Source organism: Enhydra lutris, unplaced genomic scaffold, assembly GCF_002288905.1.
Source record: "Enhydra lutris kenyoni isolate GAN:26980312 unplaced genomic scaffold, ASM228890v2 scaffoldscaffold5, whole genome shotgun sequence".
Taxonomy (NCBI): Eukaryota; Metazoa; Chordata; class Mammalia; order Carnivora; family Mustelidae; genus Enhydra; species Enhydra lutris.
Genome location: NW_019154089.1, coordinates 2,850,158 through 2,863,963, shown reverse-complemented (window position 1 = coordinate 2,863,963; position 13,806 = coordinate 2,850,158). Strand labels below are relative to the sequence as shown.

At 39.8% G+C, this 13,806-nt stretch overlaps 1 protein-coding gene across 3 annotated transcripts in view; it reads left to right on the top strand.

Annotated features, from left to right (window-relative positions):
- The first annotated feature begins 1,020 nt into the window (after positions 1–1,020).
- The window catches only part of LOC111141298 (polycystin 2 like 2, transient receptor potential cation channel), a 40,023-nt gene continuing 27,237 nt past the window's right edge, over positions 1,021–13,806 (top strand). For all 3 annotated transcript variants that reach the window (XM_022493756.1, XM_022493758.1, XM_022493757.1), the window contains exons 1-5: positions 1,021–1,079; positions 1,795–1,896; positions 3,481–3,614; positions 5,538–5,794; positions 9,009–9,230. In XM_022493756.1, the coding sequence (XP_022349464.1) occupies positions 1,049–1,079; positions 1,795–1,896; positions 3,481–3,614; positions 5,538–5,794; positions 9,009–9,230 (746 nt within the window). In that variant the 5' untranslated portion in view covers positions 1,021–1,048. The remainder of the gene's footprint in view (positions 1,080–1,794; positions 1,897–3,480; positions 3,615–5,537; positions 5,795–9,008; positions 9,231–13,806) is intronic.

The window sequence follows — 13,806 nt, the reverse complement described above, 5'->3', positions numbered from 1 at the left end:
ATGGCCTTTTGCTAGGCCTCTCCTGTTCCTTTTATCATTGGTAGTCTTTGACCGTCTCTGCTGTGTGGCCTCGGTTTGTTTTTTATCTACACATAAAATAGCATTTATCAACATCACTCGACATCTCTTTCAGGGAAATAACAAAAGAGGCTTTATTTTTTCCTTCCCCGACAGCTTGATGGTTTTCTTTGCCGGCTGCCCCGGGGCCTATTACATTCCGTTTCATTTTCCTTTTTTCCAACACGAGACTCTCTCCTGTCTCATATCCTGGCAGGGTTCTGGATGCCTTAATTTACAGCCAAAGGTCTTTGGTTTACAAACCTTCCCATCTTTGCAAAGCTTCAGGGCCAGATGTGAATCTGGGCTCCCCAGGTCTCCTGTTTGGCCTACTCTTCCACATAATCACTTCAGAGCTGGATTTTTTTTTTTTTTTTTTTCATTCTACTTTATCGTTTTCTTTAGCCAGATTGGGTGGCAAGAGGGGTGGAAGCTATTTCTAGAAGCAGCTCTCGGTTAACGAGAACCCATGTCTGCAAGCAGCAGCGGCAGAGTGGGCGCTTGGTTAGGAACTCGGGCTCTGGCGTCCAGCCGACCTGCCCCGACCACCTGTGCACTTCGGTAAATTACTGACCCTCTCAGCGCCTCGGCGTCTCCAGACCTAAAATGAGGATAAAACACCTACCTTTCAGGAAGGGGGGATGTGAAGACTAAACAAGCCAATAAATGTAAAAGGTGTTCAAGACACAGTAGCCCGTTAGAATTAATCACTACGAATTTTACGACCAACCCCAGGCCCCAAACCAGGGTCGCCGGAGATGCCGGCCCTCCGCCAGAAAAAAGACGCCGCAGTTTCCAGCCCCGCCTCAGCCGCCGGCTTGCCTGAGCGTCCGCGGTCCGCATGCGCGCTGGCCACTTGTAGCACGGATTGCGCTGGTGCAGGACCCTGAGGGTTTGCGCAGGCGCAGGATCTAGGTGGCGCGGGTCGCAAAGTTACGCGCAAGCGCGGCCGCCCGAGGAGGTCGAACGGGCGTCGTTGTCCAGGTCGGCCATGGCTGAGGCGTCGCGGTGGCACCGAGGCGGTGAGGGGTAATCCTAGGGAGTTGTAGGCAGGGCCGATTTGGCAGTGACAAGTACGGTGGAAGGAACTATGTAGCCCCGTATCTATTCATGAAAGACAGCACGTTTAGCTCCCAGCCTCCCCTTGAGAATGGGTGAACAGGGGTCCCGTTTCACAGATGGGAAAACTGAAGCCTTGAGGGGATATGGCACCCGCCCCTTGCCCGAGGCTCGAGCCGGGGATTGTTACCCGATGCGCAAATACCGTCACTAGGCCATTCGGCGAAGTCCGTCTTTGATCTAGGGAGTATTACCTCGGTAGAAGAACCCCAGGTCGAGTCCTTTCCCCCCTCCAGCAGAAGCCAGCCTTCCCAAGAAGCAATATAGAAGGTAGAGAATACGGTTAGGGACAGATGAGGGATTTTTTTTTTTTCTTTTTCCTGTGTGTGTGTGTATTTTTTTTCACTTTCAGACAGGACTTCTGAGAGAACGTCCGTGTAGTACATAAAATTCATTAGTGCTCAGTCATAAAATGACTGCCCGCTCACCCCTCATGGGAAGTGTGAGTAATTATTCCTCCTTCACAAAAGTGAGAATAAAAAAATAACCAGTAGCCATTGGAGCTTTTCTTCACACAGTGTATCCGCTACAAGTGGCTGTGTTTTCCCATCATCGTTATTTATATACATTATAAATTGCATAATAATGTAAAGAAACAATTTGTTTTGTGTCTCACAGGGACTCCGAAACCTAACCTGCATTACAGTAAGGAAGTAGAAATTAGAACCACACTTCAGGAATTGGCACTCTACTTTATTTTTTTAATAAACCTATGTATATGTAAGTATACAGACGTAGGTGAAGACACTGAACTAAGAAGTTTATGTGGAGGTGAAAAATAAAACATGTACTTTATAAAGCATAGGCTCTCAGACTAAGACTTCTAAAAAAAGTAACACATTTTAGACTTACTTATATTCATTTAGATTGACACTGTTTCCATCTCTTAAAGGGCAAAGCTTTAGGTCACAGGTGTAATGAAAAGCTTTCATAGTCAACGTTGATAGAATTGTGACTTTTGAGTTTTCAGTTCAATCTTAAATATAATTATGCCCTTGAGTTGGCAATTCTGATGTGATTTCTTTTAGAGCCGCATGGATGCATTAGTTCAGTTTCATAGGTCATACTACAAATGAGGCCAAAGAAGTTAGTCTTGGTGTCTGTTTCTTTCCCTGACCTGTTGTACAGTTTATAATAAAATATGCTGGTGCAGAGTCACAGAACGTTTGTATCAATGCAAATTTTTAAGGAGACTGGGAAAACCTCTCAATCTGCATTTCTCCTATCTGGGTCAAAAGCATTGACTAAATCTTTATCTAAGAGCATTTCATCATTAGAATGCCCAACAAACAGTGTAAGCTCATTGGCCAGACTTCTCTCATGTTGATATGGCCTGCATACTGGCAATTACATATCAGTTAACTATTTGGTATCATAGGAGTGAGTTTGAGTCAGAGTTTGATTAAAAAGACAACTCTAGATCTTCTAAATTAAGACATTTTAGAATGGTTTTGAAATGCTTATTACAGAACATTCAGGGAATGGAAAAATACAAAAATCATATTCATTATTCACAGACAGCAAACCTTTTTATAATTAGGAAAAATTGAAAGCAACTTAAATCTTCAACAGAGGATTTGTAAAACAAAAACAAAAAAAAAAACAGGATTTGTTTAGCATTTTAGTATATACAGTGAAATAATATGGAATATTAAAGCATGGCATAGGCTCATGTGCCATAGAATAATGCTGAAGATAGATAATTGGTAAAAACTAAAAGTCTTCTAGATTTAAAAAAAAAAAAACATATTTAGTCATATTAAAGAAAGACTGTGCTCTAAAACCTATCCACCCACCCTAGAAAGAGAAAAAATACCAGTTAATGTTTTTTAAAATTCTTACCACGTGCGAAAACATGGATTTAAATGTTCCACATGTATTATCTCACTTCTTATAACAAAACTATGAGGTAGGAGATGTTATGCCTATGATGGGACTCTGTTATTTGTTTGAATTCAAAATCCAAAGCTTTATTCACTATATTGTCTACTCTCAAAATAGAGAAAAAGCTTGCAGAATAGTATGCATAATGTGGTCTTGTCTTTTTAAAAATAAACTTGTTTTCTTTATAAATGTGTAGGCATATAGAAAAATCTGAAGAATATGTGTTAAGCCTAATTCTAGCAGTGGAATTATGGAAACTTCTTATTTTGTATATTTCTATTTTATTTTTTTTAATTTTATAATTAGTCAAGAAAAATTTGAATTTTCAAAACAAAATTGGGAATAAAATTTAACTAATTTTTAATCCTGATAAACTGAGTTTTTAAAAATAAATTTTTAAACAAAAATTCTTCTCCTTAGTGACTTTTGGGATGGTAAACCCACATATGTATTACTTAAACAAAGTTATGTCATCTCTATTTTTGGACACTTCTGCGCCTGGTGATGAAAGAACCAACTTTAAGTCTATTCGCAGCATAACTGATTTTTGGAAGGTAAGGTATCATGCGACAGAGAATGAAGTAGCTTTTAGTATTGCATAAACAAACTCATGGCACACATAATAGACACTGGAGACATATTTGGTGAAGGAATGAGTGAAAATGGATATCATTTCTTTAAACTTTTAGAATCAGTAAGTATATATTGAGATCCTATGCTTTCAGTGTAATAGAGTTCTTAAAACTTAAAAAAAAATTACACTTTTTAAAAAAGATTTTATTTATTTGAGACAGAGTAAGCATGAGGGAGAGGCAGAGGGAGAGGCAGACTTCCCAATGAGCAGGGAGCCTGATTCAGGGCTTGATCCCAGGACCCTGAGATCGTGACCTGAACTGAAGTCAGCCAGTTAACCAACTGAGCCCCAAAAGTGTACTTTTTTTTTTTTTTTTAAGTTTTTTTTAATTTATTTGACAGAGATCACAAGTAGGCAGAGAGGCAGGCGGGGGCGTGGGGGAAGAAGCAGGCTCCCTGCTGAGCAGAGAGCCTGATGCGGGGCTGAGCTGAAGGCAGAGGCTTTAACCCACTGAGCCACTCAGTCACCCCCAAAAGTGTACTTTTTTTGAAACATCGTTGCGTTTGGAAAATAGTAGACTTGCTGCTTATGTGGAGTTAGGATCCATGTCAAACTAATTGTGTATAGTGAAAATTATTTAAAAATCCTTAAATGGGGGCGCCTTGCTAGCTCAGTTGGAAGAGCATGCAACTCTTGATTTCGAGGTTATGGGTTTGAGTCCTACTTTGGGTGTAAAGATTACTAAAAAAAAAAAAATCCTTAAATGGCCCATAAAGTGAAATAAATATATAATTTTGGTATACAGTCTTGTACTGTATGTATTAGAGTAATGTGCAGTATGTAATCAAGTAAAAAAGTACATATGCAAAATATAACTTCATAGTGTTTTTAATTATGTGAGAGTATTACTTCAGCTTTGGAACAGGCTTTTTTTTTTCCATTACATTTAACTTAACAAGATTCTCACATTATTAGGAGAGAACAATTAAGAGAACAGAAGTTTCAGGTATCCCAAGTCACAGACATTGGGACATATAAGGAAGGTTTTCCAGAGGTGATGTGAATTCACTTGCATTTTAAAGGATGAGTAACAAGAGGGCATTCTAGGATGGAGAAACAATATATGCTATAAGTAATTCTACATCTGGAGTTGTACTTGGCATTAGAAATATAGAAGATGAGGTGGAAAAGGCCAAACTCTGAGTTGAACAGAGGTCAGATCATGAATGCCATGCTAGGAACCTGAGACTTAAGGAGGCAGAGTCACTTCCTGAGAGAGAGGGGAAGTTTGAGATGAGAGCAGATGATTAGAGGTCATTGGTATAGGCCAGGTGAAATATAAAAGAAAAAGGAGATTTTCCCTGAGACTAGAAGTGGAGTTCACCCTGCTCTTTTATTGTACTGCCTTGAAGTATACATGGCCAATGGCAAAGAAGACAAAGGCAGGAAAGGAAAAACTCAACCCTGGGTTTGGGATCTCTTAGAATGGCAGAGCCAGGAAAAAGTAGCAGTCACCACCGCTGGAGCTGGTGGGGGAGGAGAACACAGACAATTTTGAGGGCAAGTGATGAGTTGCAGCTATAACAAACATGAGTATGTGGCTATGGGTTTATATACTCACGTATTAGGGGACAGTTTTCAATACACCCTTCAGATAAGAAAGAAGAAGGGTTGTGGAATTAAATGAATTAATATTTGTAAAGGGCTAGAGCAGTGTGTAGTACATAAGGCTCAGTAAATATTAATCATCTTCATATCCTTTAATATTGTGGCTTGGTCAGTAATTTTCATACTCGTCAAAATCACTGATTTTTATGTTTTTAAGGTAACATTATGAAGTAGATTCTGTTACACAACTGACACGAAAATATTTTTCCCATAACATTTATCTTTCTATACGAAGTTTATGGAAGGACCCCTTTTGGAAGGTCTGTACTGGGACGCATGGTACACTAACAAGACGTTGTATGATTTAAAGAACAGCAGTCGCATCTACTATGAGAACATACTCTTAGGAGTCCCCAGAGTCCGTCAACTAAAAGTCCGCAACAACACATGCAAGGTCTATTCATCCCTTCAGTCTTTGATGGATGAATGTTATGACAGATACACTTCTAAAAATGAAGACCTGGCTGATTTTGGCCTTCAAGTGGAAACTGAGTAAGTAATATAAAATTACATGTAACTTTTCCTAGCATCTTACCATTGTATCTTTAAAAAATTAGGAAAATATGTATATTTTCCAAATACCAACAGTTGGTCTGGCAAGTAAGGAGACTTTCAATAATAGTAGCAAAGGAAGGAGCAGTGTTTAGAAAAGTAAGAGTGAACCTGTTATTTTGTTTACCAAAGGATATGAAGAGTATTCTTTTTTCCTTACTGGAGTATATGAAGTGCTAAGTCATTATGAACATAAGGTAAAGCATCCGTTTTTGCTTTTACACTACTCAAATCAGATTTTCTGTCTCGGACCAGCCTCTCTCAAACATATCCCAAAACTTCTTGGGACCCCTAGAGAGTGTTCTAGGTGTGCTCTGCCACTTTCCTCCTTTCTCACTCTGACTTCAGTGATACCTTCTGTAACTGCCAATACAGAAAAGGAGCCATTATGCTCCACAGAGGCACCACATCTGATGATGCCTACCAAAGATAGTATAGCAGTGTTCTCCAAACTGGCTCAGGCTAATGCTGGCGTACACTCATGTCTATACTGAAAATAGGACACCCAAAGCCAGAAGCTGCTGGTATCAATTGCTTTTACAGTCCTGTGAAAATCATAGGCGGCAGAGAATGAATTTTTTTAATTTAATATTAATTAAATGATACAAATACAATTCTCAGAAGCAGCCTGCATGAGCTCTTTTAGTTGTTTCTTCTGGTGTACTTTCTATTCCTAAATAATGTGCTTCTACTGCTGTTACATGGTTTTACAGGGTTTTTTTTGTACCTTTTGTATCTTTTGTCTCCATCATGAAAGGTGTCTATCGTGTGCCTCTCCCTACACACACACACACAGACACACACACACACACACAACTTCCCATTTCTCTTAGCCTGTAGTTAGATCATAATTTTTGTTAATCATTAGTCAGTGTTTATATTATAAATATGAACAATGATTACATTTCGTTTCTTCAACAACCTCTCCTGTAGCACCAGGACTAATCACTACTTTACAGTTTTTGTTGATTTGTTTTTTCTTTGTGTAAGTTTTTGGTTATAATTTAGGATAGCAAAGTGCCTATTTAATTCTTAGAAATCTAATGAACTCATAAGTATGGTGACATTCTCTTAGGTATTACTATACTGTATACTATCTCTTTCAATGAAAAATTATAAAATAAACCAGTTATTCAATTGCACATATTAAATGTGCAAATTTTTTTTTTTGGAATCCAAAAACTAATCTGTTAGAAGTATTCTATTATTGTAAATTCTCATAACAAGTAAAAGTAATTTAAATATCAAAATAAACACTACGGGGGTGCCTGGGTGGCTCAGTGGGTTAAAGCCTCTGCCTTCGGCTCAGGTCATGATCTCAGGGTCCTGTGATCAAGCGCCCGCCGCATCATCGGGCTCTCTGCTCAGCAGGGAGCCTGCTTCCTCCTCTCTCTCTCTGCCTGCCTCTCTGCCTACTTGTGATCTCTGTCTATCAAATACATAAATAAAATCTTTAAAAAATTTTTTTTAAATAAATAAATAAATAAACACTACGGGGCGCCTGGGTGGCTCAGTGGGTTGAGCCTCTGCCTTCGGCTCAGGTTGTGATCTCAGGGTCCTGGGATCTAGCCCCGCATCGGGCTATTTGCTCGGAGGGGAGCCTGCTTCCCCCCCTCTCTCTGCCTGCCTCTCTGCCTACTTCTGATCTGTCAAATAAATAAATAAAATCTTAAAAATAAATAAATAAACACTACATACTTGGAATTATAATACTTGTTATTCCCTAACAACCAAAATAAGAATCAATCTGTTCTTGTTTGTCTATCTAAAATGTAACATTCTCTAATTAAAAACATCATTAAAAAATTGGAAGTAGGAGAGGATTGGTGTAACAAATGTTCTCATTTCAATTTAACAACCATGTGGAAAACACTCATAAATAAAACAATGGAATTTTCATTAAATCTGAGTATTTTTTCTTAGTGGTATCACTTTTTCCCTGTCCTAAAAACAAACATAGTATTATCAGTAGAAAAACAATTTTAAGCAATGCACCTTTGGATAATCATTCAAATCTGTTTGGGAAGGCTAAACGGGGATTGAAATGAGGAGTCAAAGCTTTATTTTTTGATATCCCATAATTAAAAGTAGAAAGGATGGGGGTTTTTGGGTGGCTTAGTTGGTTGAGCACAGGACTCTTGATACCAGCTCAGGTCATGATTTCAGAGTCGTGGGATCCGTCCCCACGTTCCTGCTCCACGCAGAGCATGGAGCTTGCTTAGGATTTCCTCTCCCTCTCCCTTCCCCCAAACTTACATGTGTTTGTAAACTCTCTCTCTTTCTCCCTCTCTCTCGAAAAAAGTAGAAAGTAGGGGCACCTGGGTGGCTCAGTGGGTTAAGCCTCTGCCTTCAGCTCAGGTCACGATCCGGTGGTCCTGGGACTGAGTCCCACATCAGGCTCCCTGCTCAGTGGGGATCCTGCCCCTCTCTCTCTCTCTCTCATTCTCTGTCAAATAAATAGATAAAATCTTTAAAAAATATATCAATTTAACTATATAGACATTGTAAGAAAGGTCTTATATGTGACATGTAGAAGACAGACTATGAAGCCCCTCCTTTAATGTATGGAGACAGATATTTATGAATAACATCCCTTGATATTTTTGTCCTACAAAAATAAAGATTTCATAAGACAACAGAAACGTGTATTTAAAAAACTCAGTCATGGTTTTCTAGATTGTAAGTTCCCTGAGGCAACAGATGGTTTTTTTAAAAACCTTTTCTGGTACGCCTGGGTGACTCCGTGGGTTAAACATCTGCCTTCTACTCAGGTCATGGTCCCAGGATCCTGGGATCTAGTTCCACATCAGGCTCCTTGCTCAGCAGGGTGCCTGCTTCTCCCTCTGCCACTCCCCCTTACCCCTGCTCACGCTTTCTCTCTCTGACAGGTAAAGAAAATAAATAAAATCTTTAAAAAAAAAAACAAAAAAACCCTTTTCTCATAGCATCTGGTCCAGTGTGTTGCCCTACTGAACACTAAAAAATGAAAACTTACTAAATAATCCTCTTAATCCTTAACTCATTGTCTTGCTCCAAAATTACTATAAAACTTTTGAACTTAATACTGCCTGTTTTTTAAATGTTAGCTTAAATTCTTAGAATACATCTCAGTCAAGCTTTCTTGTGTCTCCATTATTCTTTTTATACCTAACAGATGGAAGTACACTCCTCCTGATAGTACCTCCCCTTGGCACTGGGGATTTGTTGGTGTTTACCGAAATGGGGGATTTATTTTCACTTTATCAAAATCAAAATCTGAAACAAAAAACAAGTTCATTGACCTTCAACTGAACAGCTGGATCACAAGAGGGACTAGAGTTATTTTTATTGATTTTTCATTATACAATGCTAATGTAAACCTGTTTTGCATTATCAGGTAAGTGACTCAAAACCTCTTTATTAGTCTCTTGAATTTAAAAAGCCTTCAGAGGGGCACTTGGCTGGTTCACTCAGTAGAGCATGGGACTCTTGGTCTCGGGGTCATGAATTTGAGCCCTACACTGGGCATGGAGCCTACTTGAAATACATACCTACCTACATACATACATGGCATCCAGAGCCCTCATTAGGGTTTTCAGTTCATGTGTGTTTGTACTGAGATTAAAATCATAAGCCTCAGGGGTGCCTGGGTGGCTCAGTCAGGTAAGCTTCTGACTCCTGATCTCATCTCAGACCTTGATCTCACATGCTGGTCCTGAGCCTACTTAAAAACAAACAAACAAACAAACCCCACAGCATCGCCTGGATGGCTGTCAGTTAAGCATCTGCCTTCAGCTTAGGTCATGATCCCAGGGCCCTGGGATCAAGCCCCACATCAGGCTCCCTGCTACTTGGGAGCTTCTCTGCTGCCTGCCCCTCCCCCTGCTTGTGCTCTCTCTCATTCTTGTTCTCTCTCTATCAAATAAGTCTTTAAAAAAAAAAAAATCATACAGGGGCGCCTGGGTGACTCAGTGGGTTAAGGCCTCTGCCTTCAGCTCAGGTTATGATCTCAGGGTCCTGGGATCCAGCCCCGCATCAGGCTCTCTGCTTAGCGGGGAGCCTGCTTTCTCCTCTCAGAGATTTCTCTGTCTACTTGAGATCTCTGCCTATCAAATAAATAAATAAAATCTTAAAAAAAAATCATACATCTCAAAATAAATGTAGCTATGCCAATAATGAATGAGATGGTAAAGCAACATCATATTCATTGTTTCATTGTTTTGGAATATATTCAAGAATATGTTTGTTTTTTTTTAAACATTTTATTTATTTATTTAACAGAGAGAGAGATTACAAGTAGGCAGAAAGGCAGGCAGAGAGAGCGAGGAAACAGGCTCCCTGGTGAGCAGAGAGCCCGATGCGGGGCTCGATCCCAGGAGTCTGGGGTCATGACCTGAGCCAAAGGCAGAGGCTTTAACCCACTGAGCCACCCAGGTGCCCCAACATACAATATGTTTTATATTAAGAATATATAATCTTATTCTACAGCTGTGCAGATCTCACTTTTAGTCTTGATTTCTACCTTTAAATCAGATCATTTAAAATCTGTTGATTTCCTTGCAGTATAAGCTTCTTTATTAAGGTATTAATTTTTGTCTCAAGAATGAACAACTTTTTTAAAAGATTTTATTTATTTGACAGAGAGATGACAAGTAGGCAGAGAGGCAGGCAGAGAGAGAGGAGGAAGCAGGCTCCCCACTGAGCAGAGAGCCCAATGAGGGGCTCGATCCCAGGACCCTGAGATCATGACCTGAGCCGAAGGCAGAAGCCTAATGCATTGAGCCACCCAGGCGCCCCAAGAACGAACAATTTAAATTTCAAACAATATATATCAGTAGCTAGCATCCTAGAAATGATTACAGCCTATGGTGATTTGCAAAAATGGCCCCAATTCTTCACATCTCTGCCATGTAAGCTGCAATGCTCTGCCGCCCAGGGATGGGTGCATTTAACCAGCTCCTGACAAGGCTCAGTCTTGGATTTTTTGTTGTTGTTGTTTTAATTTTTTATCATTTAAATTCAATTAATTAATATATAATGTATTATTAGTTTCAGAGGTAGAGTTAAGTGATTCATCAGTTTTATATAATACCCAGTGCTCATTACATCACATTCCCTCCTTAATGTCCATCACCCAGTTGCCCATTCCCCCAACCTGCTCACCTCCAGCAATTCTCAGTTTGTTTCTTATGGTTAAGAATCTTTTACAGTTTGTCTCCCTCTCTGATTTCGTCTTGTTTTATTTTCCCCCTCTTCCACTATGCTCCTCTTAAATTTCACATATAAGTGAGATCATATAATTGTCTTTCTCTGATTGACTTATTCCTTTTAGCATAATACCCTCTAGTTCCATTCACATCATTGCAAATGGCAAGATTTCATTCTTTTTGATGACTGAGTAGTATTCCTGTGTGTGTGTGTATGTGTGTGTATGTGTGTGTGTGTGTGTGTGTGTGTGTATCAATCAAATCTTCTTTATCCATTCATCTGTTGATGGACATGTAGGCTTTTTCCATAGTTTGGTTATTGTGGACATTGCTGCTGTAAACATTGGGGTGCATGTGCCCCTTTGGATCATGACATTTGTATCTTTGGGGTAAATCCCTAGTAGTGCAATTGGTGGGTCATAGGGTAGCTCTAATTTCAACTTTCTGAGGAACCTCCATACTGTTTTCCATAGTGTCTGCACCAGCTTCCATTCCCACCAACAGTGTAGGAGGGTTCCCCTTTCCCTGCACCCTCAACAGCACCTGTCATTTCTTGACTGGTTAATTTTAGCCATTCTGACTGGTGTGAGGTGGTATCTCACTGTGGTTTTGATTTGTATTTCCCTGATGCTGAGTGATGTTGAACACTTTTTCATGTGTCTTTGGCCATTTGGATGTCTTCTTTGGAGAAATATCTGTTCCTGTCTTCTGCCATTTCTTGATTGGATTATTTGTTCCTTGGGTGTTGAGTTTGATTAGTTCTTTTTTTTAAATATTTTATTTGTCAGAGAGAGAGCACAAGCAGGTAGAGGCAGAGAGAGAAGCAGACTCCCCGCTGAGCAAAGAGCCCAATGCAGGAATCGATCCCAGAACCCTGGGATCATGACCTGAGCCAAAGGCAGCCGCCTAACCAACTGAGACACCCAGTAGTCCCGAGTTTGAAAAGTTCTCTATAGATCTTGGATACTAGCCCTTTATCTGATAAGATGTTTTCAAATATCTACTCACATTCTGTCAGTCATCTTTTGGTTTTGTTGACTGTTCCTTTGCTTGCAAAAGGTTTTTATCTTGACGAAGTCCCAATAGTTTAATTTTGCCTTCGTTTCCCTTCCCTTTGGAGACGTGTCTAGTGAGAAGTTGCTGCAGCTGAGCTCCAAGAGTTTGCTGCCTGTGCTCTCCTCTAGGATTTTGATGGATTCCTGTCTCACATTTAGGTCTTCCATCCATTTTGAGTCTATTTTGTGGATGGTGTAAAAGAATGGTCCAGTATCATTCTTCTGCACGTGGCTATCTAATTTTCCCAACACAATTTGTTGAAGAGACTATCTTTTTTCCATGGGAAATTCTTTCCTGCTTTGTCAAAGATTAGTTGACCATAGAGTTGAGGGTCCATTTCTGGGCTCTCTATTCTGTTCCATTGATCTATTGAACAAACAATATTTGTTCTTCCAGTCCATGAGCATGGAATGTTTTTCAATTTCTTTGTGTCTTCCTCAATTTCTCTCATGAGCGTTCTATAGTTTTCTGAGTACAGATCCTTTGTCTCTTTGTTTAGGTTTATTCCTAGATATCCTATAGTTTTTGGTACAATTATAAATAGGATTAACTCCTCAATATCTCTTGGCGCTTAGCCATGTGACTTGCTTTGGTCAATGGAATGGGAACAGATAAGATAAAAGCTAAGTTTGAAATGAATTTGCCTGTTAAAACTTGCTCTCTGGCATTTCTGCCATTAGATGAGAAGAACATCTGTGGGTTGATTTGGACCCAGGACAATGGTAAGAGACATTCCCTTATAAGGAAGAAAACAAGGTGGAGGAGGAGGAGAAGTGGAAAGAATCAGCAGGCAGGGGAGAGTACCCTCTAAAGAGAAAAAATTCTTTCCATTAGTTTGATGACCTCAGTGCATTTGCCTAAACTGGACCATGCTAACTGACTTTAGGCCTGAGTTCTAGAATCAAACACTGACAAAGAAATAACATGATTGAATCTGTCTGGGGATTGAATCAGCTTCCTCTGAGTGATCTGGGAATGGGTGGTTGCCTGTTGCAATCAGAGTTCTGTTAGAAAGGAGGAATGGGATAAAGACCACTAGACAAGCAAACGGCAATATCCACTAAAATCTCAGTGGGTCTTAAATTTCTCTCATGAGTTTTACATTTCTACTCTAAATGGAATACAGAATTGGTGTCCACTCTTATTAGGGGATTTTGCCCTCATGCAACAGTGACAGTGAAAATGCAACCATGGTCTTTAAAATAGGGAAGAATGAATAAAACAAACCAATTGTCTTAAGTAGCCAATGGACATTATACCATTTCTTTTATAGTTTTTTTTTCTCTTCTTTCAGGGAATCAGAGCTTTTTGCCAACATTAATCACTCTTTCCAACAGTCCTGATCAGGATAAAGTGAAGAATACAAATCATTTTTATGCCTTAAACACAAGGAGAAACACTGGGATAACTGGCTTAAAACCATACAGGGAACTCCTTGTTACACTAGACTAAGTCTAGATTTCCTGTCTCTGGGGTTTACACTTATTCTGTGTTACTTTTTAAAATGTTATCTTTTAGGGGCGCCTGGGTGGCTCAGTGGGTTAAAGCCTCTGCTTTCGGCTCAGGTCATGATCCCAGGGTCCTGGGATCGAGCCCCGCATCGGGCTCTCTGCTTGGCGGGGAGCCTGCTTCCTCCTCTCTTTCTGCCTGCCTCTCTGCCTACTTGTGATCTCTGTCTGTCAAATAAATAAAATCTTTTAAAAAAAAATG